This window comes from Ischnura elegans, chromosome 6, assembly GCF_921293095.1.
Source record: "Ischnura elegans chromosome 6, ioIscEleg1.1, whole genome shotgun sequence".
Lineage (NCBI taxonomy): Eukaryota > Metazoa > Arthropoda > Insecta > Odonata > Coenagrionidae > Ischnura > Ischnura elegans.
Genome location: NC_060251.1, coordinates 21,699,243 through 21,723,905, shown reverse-complemented (window position 1 = coordinate 21,723,905; position 24,663 = coordinate 21,699,243). Strand labels below are relative to the sequence as shown.

Genomic DNA, 24,663 nt, shown 5'->3' with positions numbered 1-24,663 from the left:
GTGCGCCTGTGAGAGGAATTATTTCTTGATCTAATTATCTGGATAAATTTCGTGAATGTAAATAAAATATGAATAGTTCATAAATATTTTTAACAACTACAAGACCCAAAGGATAATCGTACATAAGCAATGACGGATATGTCGCGATAGTGACGTAGAACAACGAGCTGAACTATGTCAAGCGATAAAGGCATGTATACTCCACGCACAACACAAATGCACGTTGGGTTGCATGCATTTCAAGGATAAACTTAATTCTGATTATATTTCTGAGGCATACTGGTTCTGGCGTGGACGAAAATATGAATATTAATAATCTCCTCAAGTAATGCCAAATTTGTTTCCAGTTTCATGCGGGGTTAATAATAATATTTTAATAAAATTACAAGTTACTTCTCCACGGCTAAGCGTTTCATCGGAGCCAGAGGCAATGAGGCACCATTCATTTGGCCAGGTGCTCGAATTTATCGCGCAAGCTCCGTTCCCGATGTTAAAACGAACCCTACCCGCAAACATTTTTAATAAAATCGAATTAAACTTGAGGCTAGGGCAATACCTTCAGAAAAAAGGTGACTCTAACGCTAAGTGAATCCTACTGTTCACGCTTATCAACGAGGATTATCAATAAGATGCGACTTTCACTATCCTCTCGTACAGATAAAGCTCTAGGTATCTAAGAATGAATATAGATTCACTGATTCACTGTGATGCATCAATTTTTTTCGGTCCTTTACGTTGGCTACCCTAAAATATAACCTAATGTAATTCCATTGTGCTAGTTATTTTCCTTCGATCGGGATATGTAATGTTAATAGTTATTTTTAGATAAGTAAATTTTCCTCGAATAGTAAAGTTGACACTCATCCTGAAACCCCTCAGATAAATCAATATACTCCTAAAATTGGGAGAAAAGGTGATTTTTTATGGTTCTCATTCCCTTTTCCCTGTAACAGTTTCCTCTTCATTGGATACCGGGAAAATATAATTAAGAGAACTGATTGCTCTTCAGTTGGACTCTCGCAGCGTGCCCTGTTTCCACGCAGGGATGAGGAGCGATGGAGGGTTCCCGGAACTCATTCAAGCCTATACCGCGACCATAACAGGAACTGATTCTAAAAGCATGTTGATACGCTTCATTCCTCTTTGCTTACCCCTCTGCAAATATGGATCCAATGGAGCGAAACAAATTTTCAATTACTCCGGCCTGTCAATCTCCTCCGTACAAAATGTGGGAACACACTAATCCAACGCTCATGTATAATAGAAGTTTGCGCACTCACTTATGACTTTTCGTCGTCACCCGAAGCATGAGCCTTTCGTAAACCATACACGCCTTCCTATAAAAGAAATAAAATCGGGACAGCACTTCAATAAAATCAATTACCATCTTAAATATCCTGCAGAAAAAAACGAATAATACCCACGGCAGATAGAAATCTTGAAGAATTTCATATTAATAGGTGTTCTGAGAAAGGAAAGTACCTGAGAATGAATGAGAAGACAAAGTATAAAAGAGAGGAGAATGCATACACTGATGACTTCAGAGATACTGTAAAAAATGTGGTGGATGTGAAGATAGGATAAGAGGATGACAGACATAAAAAAATAAAGCGGCTTCGATAACAAACAGGGGATCTCAATGGAGAACCACGTAGCTAGAAAAATTGCATTGTTTACGTATAGAGTAGCTAAAAAATAGAGGTTATATATACCCACATGCATGAATGCAGGGGATGGAAAAGTCACACAGAAAGAAGGCATCTTTTACGGTGTTTTCCACGAATTTCCACTAAGGGGAATGACGTCTCGGCAGCTTAACTAACTAATGCATTCGACTGCAAATCAGGTGATGCGGGTTCGAATAATTGTCGAGTCGAATGATTTGATTCTTTGTGGAATTTCTGTACGGAAAGAAGGTGTTGCAATAATTTATTTCTTGAGAGGCGAGAGAAAATGAATCGAAGTATCCTATAGGAAAAAAATGGATATTTATTCAACTCCTGGAAAAGGCGGAGCTTAAACGGGCAATCTCATTTCCAGCCTTGAGTTGCCGTGAGTAGCAAGCGAGGCTGCCTTTGGCTGTGTGCAGTGCACGCATCCCGTCAGATCCCATACCGACGCCACATCCAATCGGATCGATGCTTTGACGGGAGATGAGAACGTGCACGCCAGGGGCCCTAATGCGTGCGAAGGACCTTAGGCGGAGGGCCTCGAAGCGGCAACCAGATGGATTTTGCTTTAATTCGCGCTGCCAGCTGCATGAAAGGTAAATGCCCAAGGTATAGCTTCAAATCTAGATTTCATCATTACAATTCATATAATAAATCGGAAACTACGATTGCGGAACGATTTTTAAGCATATGACTCCGTGGAGATGGATAAATATGGAGATTTCCATGTTTATCTAACTCATTTATTTGAGCTTGTTAAGCTAGGCCCTTTACAATCACAGTCAACAACTTAGACACATAAATACATATCCCGACCTTCTTGATCACAGTGAAATATATATAAAGGCTCCATTTACAGTCGACGCTGCTATGACAACATTATCATCCCAAAGTACAGAGTGCCATGTAACTCTCGATCTTCCAAACTTAATTATACGCTCAGAATTGATAACGGTATAAATAGAAACAGAAAATATTACCACAAGGAAAAATGAACAATCCAATATAGTGCCTAAGAATCAGGGAGATTCCCTGCATGATTTCGGTATAAAAAGCTTCACCGTGTTAATCCTGAGACGCTCGTCTTATGGAATAAAAACCAATGGTTTATTTAAGAAATTATTGCTTGAAAATATTCCCTACTAATACAATAAGCTACTTTCACTGGGAAACCGATCATCCTGCCCCTGATGAAATGACTCAGACATAAGGTAGAGGTTTCTTAGAATAGTTACATCAACGGAAGTTGTAAAGGTTATTAGGGAGTGTGTCAATCTGTAATTTGTGTAAATGCGTGACGCGAGAGCATTATACCATGGAAAAGCAAACAACTTCCCGCACGATGCCATTATAATGTTCCAGGTTTCGGCCCACACTAGGTATGTATCGAGGAAATGGTATTATGGTGACAGGGGGGTTGGTTAGAGGAAGGGAGGAGGGATTTAGGTGGAAGGAGGAGGGGCGGTCGCCTGTTTCGCCGGAAAAAGTAAACAAATGAATGCATATCGATCGACCATACTTGCCTCAGGGGTGCGGCTGGCGCGGGGGTTGCGGGGGGCGCGGTGTTCGGCTCTCCGGCGAGCGCCCCAAATTCTTGGCGGACAACGTGGCCGCAGTGACGGGGGAGCCGCCCACTACCTCCGTCTAATGACGGCGGCACAACGCTACTCTTTTGTTAGAACAACTTGATCAACAGTCCTAATATTAAGTTGAAAAAATAAGAAATTATTTTCATATAAGAAGACCAACCGACCAGCAGGAATCTTGAAACGACATGGTTTCATGATATACATTCCGAGGGACCATGAAAAAGATTTTTTATTTCTCGGCAATCGTGGACGGCGAAAGTCAGGACAAAGCTTTAATCGTGAGATCATTCTGACGGAAATCTCCACTCAATTGTCCTACTAGGTAGCCTAATTATAATTCTTAGCCACTTGCATTACACAGGACTATTCATCAATGTTACAGTTATGATCTTTTCATGAAGAAAGTATGAGTTCGATTGAGCGCTTGATGACGCAATTGTCAAATTCTTCTGGAACCAAGATAAAATTGACATTTCTTCCTCTCCTTAGTCCCACAGCGAAGATTACTCACCATATCATTAAGACTCAAAAAGATAGTGAAAGCTGTACTCCTTATGATACCCTACATCTACTGTTTAAACATACACCAGCAACATCCTAGCGCACCTTTTGACTTGATCGAGGAATAATATGCAACAGTTGAAACATAATGATTTCATATATAGGTTTTAATCAATCATTAGACACTCATCATAAAGGCAGAGTACTGTTATAAAGTACTGCTGAATTTTGAAAACGTCCCTAGACACTTCAGTCATCTGCTTCTAATGTTCAACACGTGGTGCATGAGAAGTATGCATGGCGTGCGCCTGTCCCACTAATACATTGCGTGATTCGTGCCGTCATCCCCCCTTGCGTGCCACCGTGTTCACTATATCCCCCCAGCCCTCTGTCAGCTTGCCTGAAATGTTTTTATAGCAATTTATGAGCGGGATACGAAATAATGGATTGGAATGTTAGGCATTCGCGGCGATGGAAGGGAGCGGACAGGTTCTCATAAGTCTAGATCGTCCCCTCCTTCGCGGGTCGCCGTGACAGATAAGTGAGTGCACCGCTGATTATTTAGCAATTTTGCTGTCCGCTGGAATATATTGTACCCTTGTGCTATCTTTATGAATTACTACCTTTTCTACCGCAGCCATTTTGACTACCCTTTAGTATCACTTAAAAGTATGTCTACCCTCTTTTGATTGAGATTTTTTGTATTTATTTATTTCCAGCTTCCCCGTCAACAGCAGATGACGGCCTTGGCAACAGGAGTTCCACACACATATTGCACAACACAATTAATTTACAAGAATACATTCATTGTCTTGTTGAATGAAAATTAAACCATGTTTTTCCACATAAAAAGGTTTTTCCACGTAAGAAGGTTTATTTTACGTGGAAAAACGTAGCTCAATATCTACCGTGTAAGTACGTGTTGTCATAAGTTTCTATGGGGTAAACGAATACAACCTATACCTTCCATTAGGACAGACATGAGTCCTTTAACAAATCCTTATGGTAAGAGAGTAACACCGATAACTACGAGAATTCCCCCTTCCCCTTTCCCTCACTTTCACTTCCCCCTCCCTCCCCTCTTCCCAGCGACCCCTCCCCCCCTCTTCCGACCAAAACAAACCGACATCGATCGAACGGTGCCCGTAGCAGCAGCGCCTAAACGTTGGCAGCGCCGGCTGACGGGGCCCACCGCCAACAACACGAAAGGGCCCCCGCTCCGCTTCGGAATCCTCCCCTTCCCCCCACCAACCCCTCTCTCCTCCTGGTGTTTACCAGAGGAGAGGGGGGGCGGACACAACGATACAAGGGACGGGGGTGTGGGGCGAAGGGAGAACAAAACGGTGAGAATATATACGTAGTGGGGGTTGAAGAAGGTTTTTTTTATGAACGAGAGAAAATGGAAGCTGCGAGGGGGGATGGGAAAAGTATATTTAAAAAAAATGTCAAAAATCGAAAAAGGCGTATTCCGATAACGAATGCGTATAAAATGAATTTTTGCTGCGTATACGCTCCTGTATGTGTTCTGGAAAAAATGCGGACCGCTGCAAGGAGAGCTGAATTCAAATTCATTTTATATCATTAAATCCCAAAAACATGCTCTAATTAAAAAGATTTCCCCATTCCGTACCGGAGCGTGATACTATCTCGAAAACAATTACAGGTATGAGTAGTATAGTTGAAATGAAAAACAGGAAATTCACCGTCAATTCAGCGCTAAGTGCTAACATGAAAGTACATAAAATCGGATGGGGACCTGCGTAGTTGATGAATAAATCGGCCGTGATTTCATGAAGAATAATCTTTTAAGTAGCCAACAGCAAACTTGCACCCTATGCGAACGAAAAAGCGTATCGAGGACATCTAGGGGTGGTGGGCAACACCGCAAACCCATTTGAGAGGGGAAACCCTCGATTATAGTACACGCAGACTGATAACCCTTCTACCTCACAGTTAGAATCCGCGGATGTTTAAAAACGTGATTATAGCTCCTCGAAAATCAAATTTCGGCTGACATATTCTCCACGCGTAACTGATCTTACTCGGAGACCTCGAATTATGTTAGCGGGATTTCTGAAGGAAACCCACTAGATAGATTATAAATACCTCGAGCTAATCACGATTCAGCTGAATCAAATCACGGAGAGGACCCTTAAAATTTAAGTCAGAGGATTGGTAGCCGGTGCAAGCTCAGAAATCGTAGCAATTTCGAAAAACCGAGATAACTTCTCTTTGACGACCGAAACCACGGTGTAGAACCCTATATAAACACGGGATCGGAATATTTTTACCCACCTTATGTAATTTTTTTATTTTCCTTGAACCTCTCCCCGTGTCCCTCTCGATTTACTCCAAGTACTTGCCCCTCCGTCTTCCGCAACATAAAATATTCTCCCTGGGACAACGTGGTTGATGCAAGAAAGCGCGCACTACACACGTGAACAAGAAATGAAATCTCGTCGCTTTATCTTAGGCTCTCTCTCTCTTTCCATTCAAGGGCCTTCCTTTCATCTGAAATTGTTTCGTCAATGGAAAAGGAGAGGGGGGTTAGGCTGAGGACCCTTTCTAGGCTCCCGGCATACGTCCCCTGGAAGCAAGGGCCAAAGGGGCATTTTCATCTTCTTCCACTCCCACTCATCCTCGCGCTATCATTGATGTGTCTCCCACCTTGTTTGTTTTCTTTTCAGCACATACACAAATACCTCCCCCCACCCTCCACAACAAACAAAACACGCAACCAAGGCAACTCCCCCCCCCCCCCCCCCCCCCCCCGGGGGAACCATTGAAGCAGAGGGGGTGGAGTTCCCTCGGGGGACTTTTTTTTAACGATCTTTTTCGCCCACTGAGGGAGGGGCCACGGCAAAAATAAAAGAGACGAAAACCGCTCGCGTTGATAAACACAGTGGCACGAGACAGCCGCGCCGATTACGCACCCTTCAACGACGACTTCACTGGCCGCCACTCCCGCATCGTACGGAAAAAAATGAAATATCCTCGAGCGCAGTGCCGTACGTCATTCGGAATAGTAATTACTTGGTAACCGAGGGATCACGGGACACGCTCGCATATCACCTGAGGACAAGCTCCGCACAAATCCCTCCAATCAATGCAGCAGGGATTCATGAAAGGCGGGAGACAAGGTTTATCGCCAAGTTATGAATATTTGGTAATCGTCATCGTCACCATGAACAGTACAAAGGCAAGCATTGGTTTGTCGCAGCCCGCCATCCAAGTCTCTGATCAACTATTCTGTCATTACTCACATCATCCTGCCTGTATTACACCCTTTATCACCTGTTATATGCACTACCTCAAACCTCAGCCGTTCTTCCCGCCGATCTATCCTTCAACGGCTGTTTTCATCAGTCCATCGTGTCTCATTTTGCGGCCAGTTATGTTGTCCCGTCTCGCTCTCAAGATTTTCAAAAGATCCCAATTATCTTAAAAATTACTCATTACAATATTCTCTGAATTATTTTCATTTTATTCAATTGACATAAAGAGGAGAGCTATTTCGACATAAAATCTGAACACAGTATAAGTTTATAAGTACGTATTACGAGGGAATTGTATATTTTTTGCATATATGTATATTTTTCAGTGTTCTCAATTTTTTAGAAGCATCAGTAATCACTCGATGCCTCAAATTTTAAGTTCATGCGGGAATCAACGAGCAACTAGCTTTTGAAAATCGAAAGCGTTTACGATAAGACGGTTAAGCAGGGAAAATGGAAGAAGAGGAAGAGATGCATGATCCATCCCCTCGCTCCCCTCGCAGCGGCAACCAACACCTTCCACTCTTCCTAACGACAAGGATTGTGGCACAGATTATTAAGTCTTCGTACGGACTTTCTTCCCATTCATTATCGATCAATATGGAAACTATAGACAGCTTCTCCTTCGATTTCTGACAAAAAAGCATTGAAATACCCCGCGTGATATATAATTACATTTCGAACATCTCTGTCGACCCCATTAACTTTCTTTCGGAAAGTATTAATATTAAATTAAGTCATCAAAATTAAGTAATTAAGTAATCTTTCCGAAAGCAGTCTGAAGAATTTTCCCTTCGAATACGACCGTTCATCAGGGAGAAAAAGGGTGGGACACAGGGGAAAAATACATACATTCCGAACCGCATTTACCAATTGATACCGCACGAATTTCGCCGTAGAAACAGATTCAGATTATTTACCCATGCAGTATTTTGAAAGCTTTTTTCTTTGCCACATATATTTGACCATACCATATGTATATTTGTATGTATCATAATTATCGCACATATTTGAACCACAATAGAAAACGTTTTCGACTCACTGAAGAAAAATGCTCTCGAGAAGCGAAAGTGTCAGCGGAAATGAAATTAAAATATTCCAGAGAAAAGGTGAAAGTAATATAATTACAAATCGTCGGACCGCTCACTATTGTAGGTCGGAGCACAGGGGAAAATACATTCAGAACCGTTCTTTTACCAATTAATGCTACACGAACGCTACTGAGGGTTCTTTAAGAGAGGTGCTCATGATGGTAACTACTTAGCAAATAACAGGCTGTTATTATATGTCAAAGTTTTCTTTAGTGTGCACTTATAAAATAGCATGGCGTCAATGATGATGGAAATCTTTCGGTATGTTTCATTTGCGGTTAAGGGTACATACAAAGACTCGGTAAGTCGCAAGTGAGAAATTCCGATGTCACATTTGCATTTGTTTTGAGGCCTGAGGGCGCTTTCCATACACCTTCGTATTCTCAAGAGGAGATATATTCCGCGTTAACTATTCCGCGCATAGCCTCTTGTGACTTGAGAGGAGATTTATTGCCCGTCAATATCGCTTAAGGTAATATGTCTGCTTGGCTTTTCAATAACAAGTGACGGTTTTGACGCGCGATGATTGAGTGGTACCGGTGCGAAGCTGGAATAGACGCGTTTTGGGAAAGATGAATGCTTTTCATGAAGATTAGCATTTAGAAAGATCGTATACTTCAAACAGTAAAAATAATTTTTAAACTCAACAGAACTCCTTAGTTTCCAAGACTACTATTTTTTGAAAAAATCTCATTTTTCAGCTTGGGGCGACTTGCATACAATCAGGAGATGTTGAATTTTGAAAGATATAGAGTGATATTGAATAATTGGAGGATTTCAGCGAAGTAAATGAGCCTATTAGATGAGAAGAAGGGCTGAACGTAAAATAATTATCGATAATCGCGTAATATAACGAGAGCTTAGAATGCGGGTATAAATCCTGCAATAATTGAAACCCAATTTCAACAGTAAGCTCATATCCAGCGATGAAAAGGGAAACGTCTATCAAGAAACACTAATCCCCTTGCAATTTCTGAGTTAGCTGTGCTACTGTAAGCTAGATAAACCAAAGGAGAATGATTATAGCTCGTGAAACTCCACATGATTTTCATCCACACTGTCGCAAACCTTTTGGTCATTTTGCTATCGCTTTTGGTGACGCTATCCGTCCTCTACCAATATTGCCACGAATGGTCGCAACCTTAAGGGCGAATCATAGAATAAAATAAAATTACTTTGTTCTATTCCACACTTTATTTTCAAAAGCACGACCCGGTGTTCAGCATCTAATGCTATCATCAGGTCATCTAATGCTATCACCTGATGATAGCATTAGATGCTGAAACGCGGGTCGTGCTATTTAAAATAAAGTAATAAAGTGTGGAATAGAATAAAGTAATTTTATTTTATTCTATGATTAAGCAATTCAACAAAGTAACGCCTGAGGCGGTGTCTTATATTAAGGGCGAATCGTTTATTAATAATCAAATACTGAAAGCAAATACTTGAGACCAGATTGAAAGAACATCGTAGACACCTAACATTAGGACAAATGGAAAAATCGCCAGTGGCTGAGCACAGCATCCTCGAGAATCATATGATTCACTGGGAAGAAGCGAAGCTTCTCTGTCGATCTCATGGATACTTGGACCGCGTAGTAAAAGAATCCATTCAGATTCGATAAAACAGCAATAACATCAACAGAGACTGTGGCTATAATTTAAGCCATATATGGGACCACCTCTTAAAAATACGAGGGGACTGGCAGCCAATCAGGAGACGCTGAACCGCCCTCACCAGCAGAATTCTGTATATATACCCCGAGACTTTGAGGATTTGGTATTGGATTCCTGGATCCCTGATGACGATGGGCGAGTTGTCGATCGAAACGTTGGAAGGAGAAATGGAGGACCTGACCCGGTGTGAAACCCGAGAAAACTTCACTGCTCTGAAATTACACATTACGTGAATTCCACGAAATATCGTTAGGGATGTTTATAGTATGAGGAGCATGACTGACCTTTTTCTTCTTGGGCAGTTCTTCGAATTCGTCGATGACGATGCCCTCGTCGGTGGTGTTGAGCGTGGACCAGCGGCCGTTGGTGTAGGCGGCGACGCTGCCGTCGCTGGAGAGGGGAGGGGAGGGCGTGGAGCGACGCCCGCCGCCCGTGCCGCTCTGCCACGACGAGCCGAGGGCCGCGTCGCTGCTGCACGGAGACAGCTGCTCGCCCCATGGGAAACCTGCGAATGACAAAAAGAGACGCACGTTAGAAACGGCTGAAACAATAGCACTTGCATATAAACTGCACACTTCAAGTGTACGATCTTCTATATTATTTATACTGTATATATACCTTTTTCTCAACTTATACGCAACCAAACTACAAATGAGGTACCAAAATGCACAGAATTTATCAGAGAACATGCGACGGCTTATCTCACTTCCTAAAATTGCTACTGGTTCCTTAAATTGGTTTTTAAATAATAATAAAAACGGTAAATATTCCTGACGTAACGGCGCACAAACTGATAAATTTGTTCATTTGCAACAATATCTCGCATTCTTTAAATAACTTTTATCAAAATGCGGCTGATTCCACATTCAAGTCTCCTGTTGATACGTAATCAGTTGATGGTAAGTATGAGTCATCACGTGCGTTTAACAGAGGATAGTGTAATTACTTCCGATGTTGTATTGAAGAGGTCCTTTGACCTCAATTTGTACATGAACATTCTAATTAAATTTGTTTATAAGACCCTGCCTTTTTTCTACATTTTAAAATTAGAAACGCGCCTATCCGTCTGTGGACCTGCAATGAAAGGAGCGGGGGAAGCCCGCTGGGAGCGGGCGCATCACGTTCGTTTATTATTATATCATTATATTTCTTCTGCTGGTGAGTGGTGAGCTGCCCCAGTGCCATCTATTGGTTATTATTGTGGGCCATAATTAAGGGAGTTTTCTTTTTTTATAAACCCCCGCCGAAATCATGGTGTCTAAGCGTCTTGGTAGCGCACCTGGTCGGCGACCAGGAGGTTCTAGGTTCGAGTCCCAGTCAGGTCGCATATTTACCCTCTGATTTCTGGCTTTCTTCCATCTACCACGGCACCGTTGTCCTCGTCCTTTTCCCATTACATGTTCCTATACCTGTCTTTCCTTACCTGTCAATTTATTTGTATATTAATTATTATATATTTATTTCATTCGATGCCAATGTATCAACGGCTGAGGATGTCATCATCATTGTGAATTATCGTGGAAGCTGTATGTAATCGAAAGCGACCCATTTAAGAGGATGCGTATACGGTTTTTCACGGTCTCTCAAGCGGTCGATTCAATGGAGTCCATCGATGAAAAAATTTGCTGTTATCTAATAACATAGTAAAGGGGGGAAAACAAATTGTCTCCTTCCGATATTTAGTCAAGATTCGCCGGACATCGACTAAGAATTTGCCCTCAACTTCCTTTTTCTCATGTGTATGATTACGAGTTTCTTAAAGTATTCTACTGATTAAGTTAGGTTTCCATGGAGTACTTAGGAAGAATTCCGAGAGAGCCTCCCCTTCCATCATGCACTTCCCTCTTCAATTCACAATAAGATATACTCCTTTCATTCTATCTAAAAATCCTATTCTTTACCTACTCCTCCCTCGTTTACCTAACATTCTACACACTGTTTTCAACATCCCCTCCCCGCTATGTACTCGCTCCATCCATACCTTCTGTCTCCTCGGTATCTTATCTAAAAGCTGCCTCTCCTCACCCACCATGTCCAGCACTTCGTCGTTCCTCCTCCTCTCCGTCCATTTCACCTTCTCCATTCTTCGCCACACCCACATCTCGAATGCCTCCAGTCTTCTCTCATCCTCCTTTGTAAGTTTCCACGTTTCTGTACCGTAAAGCGCTACACTCCAAATCAGACTCTTCAATAATGGTAGTGACCTAGCTGAGATCAAACGAAATGGTCAAGATAGAAGTTGAAAAATCGAGTTTGGATCGAAACTCGAAGATCATAGCTCGATCTAGATTTCCTCGATCTTTTGACTTTTGAAACTCGATATTCGAATTGTATCGAAATCTATTATACTATTACTAAATTGCAGCGTCCCGTACTCGAATTCGGGGTGAAACCTCATGACAACCCAAATCAAAATCCTTGAACTGTGAGGTGGCCCAGGGAAGGGAACTGCATTCCATACCCTGAAAGTGTGAATTTCGCATGCCTGCGGTCTAGTTCGGGGTGAGCTCTATATTCACTTAACCAAATCAGCCCTTAAGTTTAATCACTATGCCTGCGTGAGATTAATGTTTGACTATCATAAAAACAAGACAATAATAATGATAGTTGTACACACAGCAAACATAAATTGATGTATATATAATACTTCACTGCGGTATCAAACTCGTCTTTAAAGAAGAAAATCGCACATTAATAACCTCCTGTAAGTGCATGCAAACATTTATATATCCACCTATGTTTTCACACACCGGCTACATAATCATCTACATTTTGTATTTTTACACAACAGTGCGGAATTATCGAAAACAAAGAAATTAAAAAATTGCAACGTACAGCAGAAGCGTACCCCAAGCGCGAGACAAATGAGCCCAATTTCATGCGGCCCCGTATCTAGGCAACAGCCCCTCCAGCGAATTGAACTTGGGAGGGCCAAATGCAGGTCGCTGGGTGACCCAAATATCCGTTCCCCGAATGAAGCGGCACGAGCGCATCGCTGGCGATATATAGGTCGCCAGAGGTCACGGGGAACCAAAGGGAATTCGGAGCAGAACGGCCAAAATCGATTCCGTCCACTGCTAGGGGTTGGAAGGAGGGGAAACGAGCATTGGTGGGGGTTGGGAAGGGAGAGAGGGAAGGAGGGGGCACTTAAAAACCAACCCTTTAGGTACCGTCAATAGCGGGTGAATAGAAACAGTGTGAAAGAAGATTTCATGTCGGAATGCAGCTGCTAATGAATTTTAAGGGCACGAAGTGTTGCTACTATTCATTCCGTCTGATATGAAGTTGTTGGATTTGAATCGCTCCCGGAGTATGCTAAGACGGCTTTGGTATTCAGATGTCAATCACATTTAGTGTTTAAAGGGTAGCAGTTCGATGATTTCGTCCATCGTCGCCTTCAGTTTTACCCTTCCCATCCCTAAAGGCGATTCTTCAACACGACGACAAATATATTCCTGATTTCCATGTGGGTACGAACAACGTACTTTCGAGGAGACCACAGTAGAAGCATGTTATAAGGAAAAAAAATTCACACCTAACATTCCATGTTTTATTATTATTATTTCTTAACCGCGGTTGTGAGGGTTTATGTCATTGCATAGTTGATGCCTTGATAATGGTCCCTGTTAAAAAAGTGCAGTGTACTGCGTAACTGTTCATTCTTTGTTGCGCTGAGAGAGCTTTCGTCTCAAATCCACATACAAAGTATCTTTCCCCATTGCGCAATTCCGCAAGTTCAAGCCTGAAATGGGCAGAATCAAGCCTGAAATGGGCAGAATGGAGGGAGACCACCCGGCTGGAAGCCCGAATAGCCTTTTTTGAATATACTCGCCGGGAAAGCATCAGATTTTACTTCAAGCCTGAAAACTTAAACTCCACTCTAGGTGTTGATTTAAAGTGAGGAAACGACTGCTTCTGACCCATTTTAAGCGCAACGAGAGGATGCGGTAGGAGACGGGGAAGAGGAACGGGGAAGTGTTTGACCCGCTTTGGAGAGAGCGCTGCTTCCCCATTTCGGATTCAATGAGGACGGGGAAATGTTACGCGATGCCACGCCGGAGAGGACTCGAGGACACAAAGGGCTCATACATTGTTTAGGAATTATTCCCTTCCACCGACATTAACACAGTGCGTAGTGCTAAAATATGCCAGAGAAAGCTTCAAGTTATCCACCATGGAATCAAAAAATATTTTTAGAATGTTTCGGCACGAAAAAATTAAAAAGGCATTAAAAATTCGCATTTCCAAATACATAACAAATCCGTACGAGTACATGAATGAGAAAAAGATTACACGTATCATTATTATTACCGCTAGTGCTAAATTTCTATCTAAAATCTTTTCTTTTAGATAACATTTCACACGTCTAAACGCAAAAAAAGTTGAACCTTTTTTAACGCACATTTTTTTAAATGCAGACACATAAAAATTACTTTCCGAATTATGAAAATGAAATTTCATTTTAATCAGCAACATCTGACAAAATTAATGACATGTTTACAAGTCCTCACCTCTAGAGCCTACAAAATAATTGTTTGACTTATTCCAGCATTCTTTTCTTAATAATAATTTTCATTTAATTTAATATTCATTGCTGTAAGACTTATCCCGCGTTGATAGAAAAATTATTCAGCAACAATTTGTAAAGATCAACTGATAAAGTACCTACCGAATAAATGCACAAAGTGAAGTTGATTTCTTAATTCAATGATGACCTGCCGTTCTCATGTCAGAGAGACGCATGTTTGCGACTAATGCAACCGGAAATGTCGGGGGAACATCCAGGAATACAACGCGACTCAGAATATCCATGTTCACGCCGTGAAGACTGCGTGCTGGGCTCCCGCCGATGAGGAAGTCATTTGAATGAGTGCATTCAAGCTCATATTCAGGGCGTCGACTGATCCCGTCTCACATCGGAGTAGTCGGAAACCGGAAATAGGCCGAATGGGATTTCCCTGAAACAGGGTCTCACTCAAATACGAAACTTTATTTTTCAGGCTACTTCGTACCACTAATTTTACTAATTATAAACGTCATAAAAATAGAATAAATACGTTCAAGCACTTAAAAATTACCCGACAGTAAAATCAGTAAAACTTCGACAAGAAATGAATTTTAGCACATGAGAGACATCGTCTGAAAAACATTGCAATTTCATGAAAATAATTGATGATATTTATAGTCATGGTATAATCTTATATAAAACACCAATTTCAAAATGAGAGAGTCCTGGTTGGACAATTTCTCGCTTAAATTATACGCCTTCACTTATAAACTTGTTACTACTACTTGTTAGAGTTATAAAAATGGCTATCAGAACATTCCGATATCGAAGATGGACATATATGTGAGAGAATGAGGAGATATCATCATTTGAATTCAAAAATAATTATCATAATTTCAGGTATGATTATCATTTCACTGATATTTCATGGCTTTCCGGACGCAATAAGATTCCAGAGTTTCCATTAGAAATGCCACCCGGTGAACAAAGAAAAATAAATACAAAAGGGTATGGAGTGTTTAAGGGTGTAAGGGGCGTAGAGATAAGGGTTCGCTTCCAGCGTTCAGGGGTCCGGGACGGCAACGCCCCCAAATCATAAAGAAGAAAACATACACGCCGCGCACTTGGGCCGGAACCGGCAGGATGAATAAATCGAGTCGCGAGTCCCTATTTTCGGGGCGTCATAGCCCCCGTCTCCCCTCCACCCCCTACAATTCCGCTTTCTTCACGGTGCGTTGGTATTCTCTCCTCCCATTCATACGCCCCCGCACGGAAATAGACACCCCCTGCCAAACACCCAACCCCCTCCGCCGCCACGGCAGGCTACGTCGGCATCCAGGGGGGGGGGCGGTTTTCCCTCCTCGCAACCACCGGATGTTGCTCAGGGCCCACGAACAAGCTCTAGAATTCCTCCTTCCGCCTCTCTCCTCCCCCATCCGATGGGAAATAACACAAAAATGGGACGACGCCATTAGGAAGAGCAAACGAAAAAGGAAAGGGTATTATTACAGCGCACTTAATGGACGGAAGAAGTTGGGCTGATCTTACACGTGTGATCTCTCTGGTCTGATCTCTAATAGGTGGCCAAAATCCTTCATTCGCAGTGGTCACTTGCGGTCAATGTCAAAGAAAAGAGTACCAAAAAGGGATGCGTTTAGGCAGTACAAACGAAATAAAATCATGGATGTCATAACAAAGCACTAGTCCACTTAGTGGTCGGAAAAAGTTGGGCTGATCTCACACGTGTGATCTCTCTGGTCTGGTCTCTTATAGGTGGCCAAAATCCTTCCTTCAAGTGTTCACTTGCGGTCAATGTCAAAGAAAAGAGTACCAAAAAGGGACGCAATTTGGCAGGGCAAACGAAAGAAAATCATGGGTGCTGTTAAAACGCACTTCATGGGCTTGAGAAGAAGACCCACTCATTCATCGATTTCTTGGTTAGACATATGTGCCCATGCACCATTACTCCCAGCATTTCGCGGCAATCAATGCCAGGCCTGGTACAGTGGGACATTTCAGGAGAAAAATGTGCAGTAAATATCCTTTCCTAATCTTTGGTGAGCATAAAATGACGTCTAATATAGACTCAACATTTCATTGCTTGCTTCGCGTCAGTTTTAGAACGCGATATTTTTTTAATTATCCTACTGTAGCCACCGTTCTGCATCCGTAAATATCTAAAGCAAAATTTGCACATTGATATGGAGCTCACTTTTTCTGTTTATTCACATCACAAGAAGAATACCTGATGAAATATTCATGATAAATAAAAAATCTCATCATAGGGAACTAATAAAAATGAGCCCAGTTAACTATGAAGCCATATAAATATGCTTTATATTGACGACACAAAGAGTGTGTTCTACACGCAGAGCAAAATTTCTTTATGAATGCAATTTCCCTTCCGACTATAGTTAAGATAAATAATCTTGTTCATTGAATGGTAGGATCTTTGCTTCAATAATATGAGAGAATTTAGTCCACAATCGAAAGAAGGAGGAAGTTCCCAAGAAGGCCGTGAACCCATTTATCCCATCTAGTGCGTATACAAAGGTGCTTTAACGCGAAGTTGAGTCATTTTTTAATCGTGAACATCATCAGGCAGGTTAACAGACTATCGGGGCCCTTCGCGGAGAGATATCAAGGTGGCGGAACTAATACAGCGGCAGCAGTCAATGCCTCGCCAACTGATATGGCTGTAAAGGCGAAAGACCCAACGCGATGCAAAATATTGATAATGATTGCGAAATCTCGGAAGCAATCACGAGCTGATTCTATAGGTGCAATTTTATTATGCCTTATCGAAGCATCTGCGCAGTAAAACGCAGTTGGCGGTCATTAAAGTAGTTGCACAACCTGTGATGTTCGGAGAGAGAATGGGTAATTAATATACATGGCACGAGAGCAATAATAAACAATCAGGATACTATATAAGGAAAATATTCATGATAAATAATCCGACATAAAATTCCATAAAGATACTCGTCGTTAGCTTACGTTCGTGTCTCAGATACCTTTAAGCGATAAAGTAACTATAAGGACGAGAGTCCGTCAGCCAACAATTGCTCGGTAATAATTTCTCACCGGAAAGAACTCGGAAATAATTTTTAACCCACAATCACGATTAATGAATACAGAATTTAAAAAAACACGAAATATAAAGAGAGAGTTGAGTAAGGAAATGACGCATGAGTCACCCTTTTGCATAAAAAGGTGCTCAGCAATTAAGAATAACATAAATAGCAAAGGCGAACTATTTTTCCAGTAGTAAATCTCAAAAGAGAATGAGGGGTACCAATAACGCCGGGCCACGGACACGAGCTTGTACCATGGTATAGTGAGGCCCTGTAAGGCTAAAAATAGAAATCAGGGGATAAGAAAATAGCCACACAACTATCCGTTTACATATAAATTTGGTTAAAAACCGAGAGAGACAGTCAGCAAAAGACAAAAAAATTCATTAAAATACATTTATCTAAATACAACTATCTGATTTAATTTTTTGCCATTTAACTAAGGAAAAAAGATGAGAATTGGGTTGATTTAAATATACCAGTAGAAATGTGTTCTGAACGATATCCATTATCGATACTAGCCATGAAGTGGTTTTGGCCACATCAAAGAACACATTTTCTGTGAATGCACATACATTTCTTTTAACTTTGCACTTCATACCTTCACAACTGGAATCAGAATTTTTATTTTAGGGAACACTAAATTCTGTACGATACATGTAATAGTGGTTCAATGTGAAGGGATGTTTTCTCTTTACCTTATGCTATTAAAAGGTGATAAAATAGTAATTTTATCTCAAATGAGAAGAAATATGTACCCAATATCCACTTAGCTGACGTGATTCCGATTTATACCACCAGGGTTCTCTAGGTCACGGTATCCTTCTGGTATTGCCAGAAGGACACCGTGAGGGTATGGTTTGAAAAGGAAGCGGGTTTGGGTTTAACAAGTTCAGAAGTCCTTCAGCTTCCGACCGGCTTCGCATCAATGGAGGGAGAGGGGGCTGCGAGCGATCGACAATGGCTGCTGAGTTGGAGAGGGATTTTTTATGTGTGTAAACACTGCAACAAGTGTCTACCACTTCCGAGGACTCGCCCAAGGAGTTTCGCATGTGATCGAACGGTAGGTTTTATTTATTCATTAGCGAGAGAGACGGGAAGAGGAGAGCCTCACGCAGTTTCCTGCGAGCGGCGCTGTTGCATTGCGTCCCATCGCCTGTTTCCCAGGCACGCAGCCTCAATACGTAAACCCACATAAATTTACGTTTATTCGGAATTCCAGTTCGGGGAATTAATTCGTCACTTTCCCATTAACCCTTTCTAACCCAGATCTGCTTCAGGGAGAAACCATTTTTCAAGATTTTTAATTTTGAAAGCTTGAACATTTTGCACCCAATTATAATTATTGTGGCAGCTAAATATTTCGTCATGACAATTTAAACCACAAAATAATGTGTAGTTTAGATATTTCCTAAATAGAGTAGAAAACTTATACATTTTTGATGTTGCTTAGAAGCAACATTGGGTGGTAATGGGTTAATAGCAGTTCGAGAAAAAATTGCACGGAAAAGAATGAAATTTCCTCATCATCAGGATACACTTGGAAGCCGAAGAAAAGATTTCAAGAAAAAAGGATATCGATGACTAAGTTCTAACAACGAGTATCTCGAATTCGGCCGGTTTGAGACCGGTATCTTAAAACAAAGCGTAATAACATAACAAAATAAAATAAAAGCAAAAAACTACTCTTTGATTGTAAATGAATTCTTCTTTTTTCAGTTTTATGAACTTTTGGTTTTTAATTTCATTGTACAAGTAAAAAATAATAATAGTTTTTTTGATCATCTGAAAAGTGCTATTTTTTGAGATACGTGTAGTTCGAACTTAGCCATCGATATATTTTATGAACAAAAACATTCCCGATGAAACTAAAACACTTGGGTCAGACCAACTTACAACGTTGATTATCACGGCGCAAATGTGATCGACAAAGAGAAGAGATTCTTGCCGCGGATCATCAGGAAAGCCATTAACACTGTAAAGACAACCTTCAATTTCAACAGAGAAGATGGGTAAATGGGCAACTCATTCGAAAAATTATACGTCCTCAGGGAGAGAGTGCTGGAGTTCCATATTTTGTTCCCCACCTTGACTGTTTTCTTCTGGTGCAAGTGACCTGAAAGGGCCAATCGCCTCACAATATTAGGAAGATTACGAGCGATAAATCATTGAAAGTGCCTGTATTTATTTGTTCTCCCTTGCTTTTCAATGCCATGTCAAAAAATACTGCAAGCTCGTATATGGAAGGTACTTTAGCTCGGCGATGAGCTACTGTAATGAATTTTATGAGGAGTTTACGAGGCTCATAAAATTTACCTCTATTTTTTCAAGGGATAAGAGAGTCCGCAGGGTTTCCGATTCCCATTTCAACTGTTTTCACATGACACCATCACATGGAATCCCTTCGCCTGGTTCTTACCTTTCGATTGATCTGACATCGGCATCCCGAGCGAAAAGTACTTAATTAAGAGTTACAACCCCTAGTCAAGCGCCAGGGATCATTGGACTGAGCATGACTTTCCATAACGACTGTGATATAGCCCATGGAAAAGCACTTCATGGGAAAACTCGCTATGGGCTGGGAGAGAGACCGGGGCGATAATTTAAATTTTCCATTCTTCCTTCAACCGGTTGCGTCTGTCAGCCACAACTAGACTGCGCTGGCTGAAATACCTCTCTGCATCCACGATGCTAACTGGTGTCCTGATTTTTTTGAGTGCAGCATTATCAGACTCAGTTTTTTCTAGGTAGATGGCAATAAATATTTCCTTAACATCGCAGCAGCTACCCGGGTTCTCTCTCAACCTCTCTATTAGCTGCCGATGAAAATACATGCAACCATCTATGAACCAGTAAGGACCAGGGGTGCAGCTAGAAAAATTAAGACTAGGGGGGGTTTTAGGCACAACTCATACTGGGGAGCTAGATGGTATGGAATACCCGTCAGGGGAAGCGGGAGATGCGAGGGCCCTCCCCCAGAAAAAAATTAAGATAAATGGTTAAAAATGGTGATTTTTACGGCCTTCTGAGGGATATTTTTATAATCCTTATATTATTCTATAAGTAATATTAATCCTACTGAGTAAAATGGATTAAACTTAAAAATTTCCCTGAGCTCTGGGGGGGTTTTATCCCCCAAAACCCCCCCTCGCTGCGCCACTGGTAAGGCCCAACGTCCAGTGGCGTGGCGTTGGCGGGCTCGGCACTAAGTTAACAAATTTTGCCATTGAAAAGGCAAATTTGCGGTGTAAATATCATAAAAGTCCTGTCATCGCGCCTATGTCGCATTTATTCACGTGTAATGCATCAATAACGCATTCATCGCATATGCGATTTTGACGTATCACTACCAATGATGTTGTAAATACTTGATGTGAATGTGTTATATATAAACTGTTATTATGTTGCTTTAGGGTGCGCCCTTAAACTGTTAAGATAGAGTCGTGGCATCACCACACGACCTATATTTTCCTTTAAGTAAAAGCATAATGCATAATTATGTGATGGTAGCCTTAAATAGGTTCTCCTTAACATACATTTGTAATTGAAACTTAATTTTTAATGTGGAGTAATTATTATTGTTATTTCGATTTGTTTTGTGACTGCAATATTCCAATAATTAACTGAAATGGGAATTGGTAACATTAAGAGCTTTCATTGGCGGAGGTAATAATTACAATAATTGAATACATGGCGTTATAATCCTAGATGGGGTTCCGCGACGCGGGTGAAATGAACAGATATTTCACAGGGCACCTGACAGGCCGTCATAATGTCCGCCTGTCGCTCTCCCTCGTATACAAAACCCCGACACGCATCTGTCCGCATTTTGTATGCAAATAAAATGCACGTGAATGCCGGCGGTGGAGAGATCTACCCTGGCGATATCCTGCCGCAGGGGCGTATCGCGGTGTGCCCGCGTTTCCCGGGCGACGCGACGCCTCTAGGGCCAGTGTACGCCCCGCGTCGCTCTTTTTTTTCCCCGTCCCACCCGCTATAGCCACACTACCCCTCCTATGTGCTCGAAACAATGCAACACGGAAGCAAGTCACACAACGGCATTATCCAGGCGTATAGGGTTCGATCTAAGGAGCAAAGAGTCCAACATGGACATTTGTATTAGCAGTCGGAGTTTTTTCATCAGTTGACTAAATAGAAGAAATATGTCTCTTCCTACCTTTTCAGGTAAGCACTTATCAAATCCTTTTATACCCTACATCCAGTATTCATAAAAAGGCGACGGTCTCATGGAATAATTACAAGTGAACTCGAAAGATCCTTACCCTAGGATCATCGGAAAAAAATTTGGAAAATTCACTTGAAGATAACACTAATACTTGACAATCGAGTTATGATGAAAAGCTGCAGTAAATTTGCAAATCTTGCTTCTTCAATGTATAAATAAATAAATTCATCTCAACAAATTTCCTTGACGGTATAGGACTTTCCTCGAATCATTACCTCCGCCAATGGAAGTTCTTAATGTTACCCATTCCCATTTCAGTTAATTATTGGAATATTGCAGTCACAAAACAAATCGAAATAATAATAATGATAATTACTCCATATAAAAAATTAAGTTTCAATTACAAATGTATGTTAAGGGGAACCTATTTAAGGCTACCATCACATAATTATGCATTATGGTTTTACTTAAAGGAAAATATTGGTCGTGTGGTGCTGCCATGACTCTATCTTAACAGTTTAAGGGCGCACCTTAAAGCAACATAATAACAGTTTATTTATAACTCATTCGCATAAAGTATTTACAACATTATCTATGTTGTGAGAAGCCTAGAATATGCATTTTCCAAAAAAAAATTCACATACCTTGAAATAGTACATAACTGGGTAAACAAATTGATATATCCCTATTTTATTGTATACATGTATTGTACATTGTATATATACCGGCTATAAACACATTCTATTTAGCCCTACACACAAAAAAATATCTTTAAAGGCCGTTTTACACGGGGCACGGAATTGCGCAGGTTAGGGCTGTATTAATTTCTAAAATGGCGTGGAATTGCGCGAATGCATGAACGAAATTAGAACAGGGGCTATTTTGCCGTCACGCATCCACGCATTCTCGTATGTGTTCTAGCAATTCATCGCTTTACACGACGCAATTTTTATTTCGCCTTCGCACGTTCGTCAGATTGCGCAATTCCGTGTACCGTGTAAAACGGCCTCAAAACATTGCTCTCGCAATGCACAGGTATATCCCTTAATTTCCCTTAATGGAGTAATATCCATGTGATACAGGAATAACCTAGGATCGGTGTGGTCCCCCTTTCCCACACCCTAGTTAGCCCCCCTTTCCCTCATGTGCGAGTCCTGCCCCACCCCTACCTTTTCCCACCCCCCCAACCCTTTTCCCCCCCTCCCACCCGCCCCCACCGGAATCCCGCCACACTGGCCTCGGCGCCACCTCGGGCGTAAAAAGCTGCATCCACTCACAGCTGTGCGCGCGGGAGCGGCCAAGCCGGCATTCCGAGCGGCGAGCGTGTGAAAGTGAGCCTCGCTCATGAGTTCTGCTCACCGGCGGAAGGAAGGAAGGACGCGAGCAGGTATTCCACTTAGGGCGACACTCTCCCGGAATAATGCGAAAATGAGACGCGCGCAGAATTCTTCAAAACACTGAGGACCTCGTCCCCAACCCATTCCCCTATGTGTTTAACCCCCAAATAAATTGCATTATTTCTACTCCTCATGCTAGATAATCAACTCGTTATTATTACAAGATAAAATATCAGGTGCCGTAACCAGGTAACCTTTCCCTTCTGCGATGAAATAGAAATTGGTGGTTTCCCCTGGTTTAATTTTTCATGCGATCGGTTTCGGATGTTTGGCCTTCTACTTTCTGCCAGGCCAATGCTTCTACTTTTGACTAAGTATTTACCTGTGCAGGTATACACGTAACGCGACAAAATCATTTGACTAATCAATCACGCAACTTCCCACTTCCATATTTCATATCCTTCTAATAAATATAGGCATAAGGTCGATTTCCCGTAATTCTACCGTGAACTCTGTTGTCTTCCTTTTTCTTCCCACACCTTTCTATAATAACTCTCCGTAGATATTCTCCAGGCCAATTAGTAAACGTTCCATTCACACCCTCTGTCTCCAGCAAGATCCTTTCCTCAGCCTCCTCAACGTTCCATCAAGAACATCAACGTTCCTTTTCCATCCATACATCAACTAACTGAATTGCATCAATAAATGAACCCCGTAGATATATAGGTTAAGCGGGATTCGGTGTAGGCAGAATAAAAAAAATAACTATCAATCTTTTCAAAATTTGCTCAGCAACTCGTAAGTTTCATTATCCTCCCTTCATCTGTGGTTCTTTTGAAACTTTGCACCCCATTTTTTGAAAATGACATAGCATTCATCACAATAAATGTCATCTGAGTGACCTACATACACAACTCACACCTTCCCGAAACCTTTAGAGGAGAATACAAGGGTTCTACGCGAATGTAGATGCAGAAAATTATTGGCTTGAAGCCATTGTTCTTGCAAGCAGCTTTTCTACCTCTTCCAACCCCATTCCATGCCGCTTCTCCATCCTGCGAGGTTCTATTTGTCGCCTTAATCGCGGCGGCCGTGACACCTCAGCGAAGTACCCACATGCATATTCCCTGAGCCGACGAAAATAGTCCACATCTCCTCTCGAAAGAAGGAAGGATGAGGAGAGGGAGTTGTGGGTCGATAATCCTTGCCACTGCCTCCTGCACTCACATGCAAGCTGCAGCCGCCCCTGTCGGCATGGTGGTGGGACTCTCACTCCAGGGCCGGGGCGAGAGCTCTCTGTTTTACAACTACATTTCACTGGTCGAGCCGTCGTTGCAAGGTCGAACTCGCTGGCAAGGTCACCCATGCGGTATATCCTGCAGCCTACATGATCCTTGGCACGTGGAGAGGCTTAACTAACACTTCGAACTTCACGTGTCGCCGAGACTACAACAGCGCAAAAAATAGACGGCCTACGAAAGGAGGCTGCAACGAAAATCGAAGTGTAAAAGTCACTTTCGCCATACTCGTGCTAATTATGAAATGCGACAAAATTCTCACGAGAGAACAAGAGTAAAAATGCTAACACAAGTTAAGAAGGACATGGAGTCAATGAACGATAATCACCTAAGTAACTGATTATTGTGGTAATGCTAAAGTCAATGAAATCACATGTATTTATGAGTTCATACGTTTTTCGTACTGATAATTATATATACATATGTATTTTTTTTGTTCTACCCTGTCATATATTTAGT

The 24,663-nt window shown here is 41.7% G+C and overlaps 1 protein-coding gene across 1 annotated transcript in view; it reads right to left on the bottom strand.

Moving 5' to 3' along the window:
• Positions 1-24,663, bottom strand: part of LOC124160178 (zinc finger protein 704) — a 360,385-nt gene that overhangs the window by 50,043 nt on the left and 285,679 nt on the right. The window contains exon 4 of the mRNA XM_046535945.1: positions 10,087-10,307. Within this exon, the coding sequence (XP_046391901.1) occupies positions 10,087-10,307 (221 nt within the window). The remainder of the gene's footprint in view (positions 1-10,086; positions 10,308-24,663) is intronic.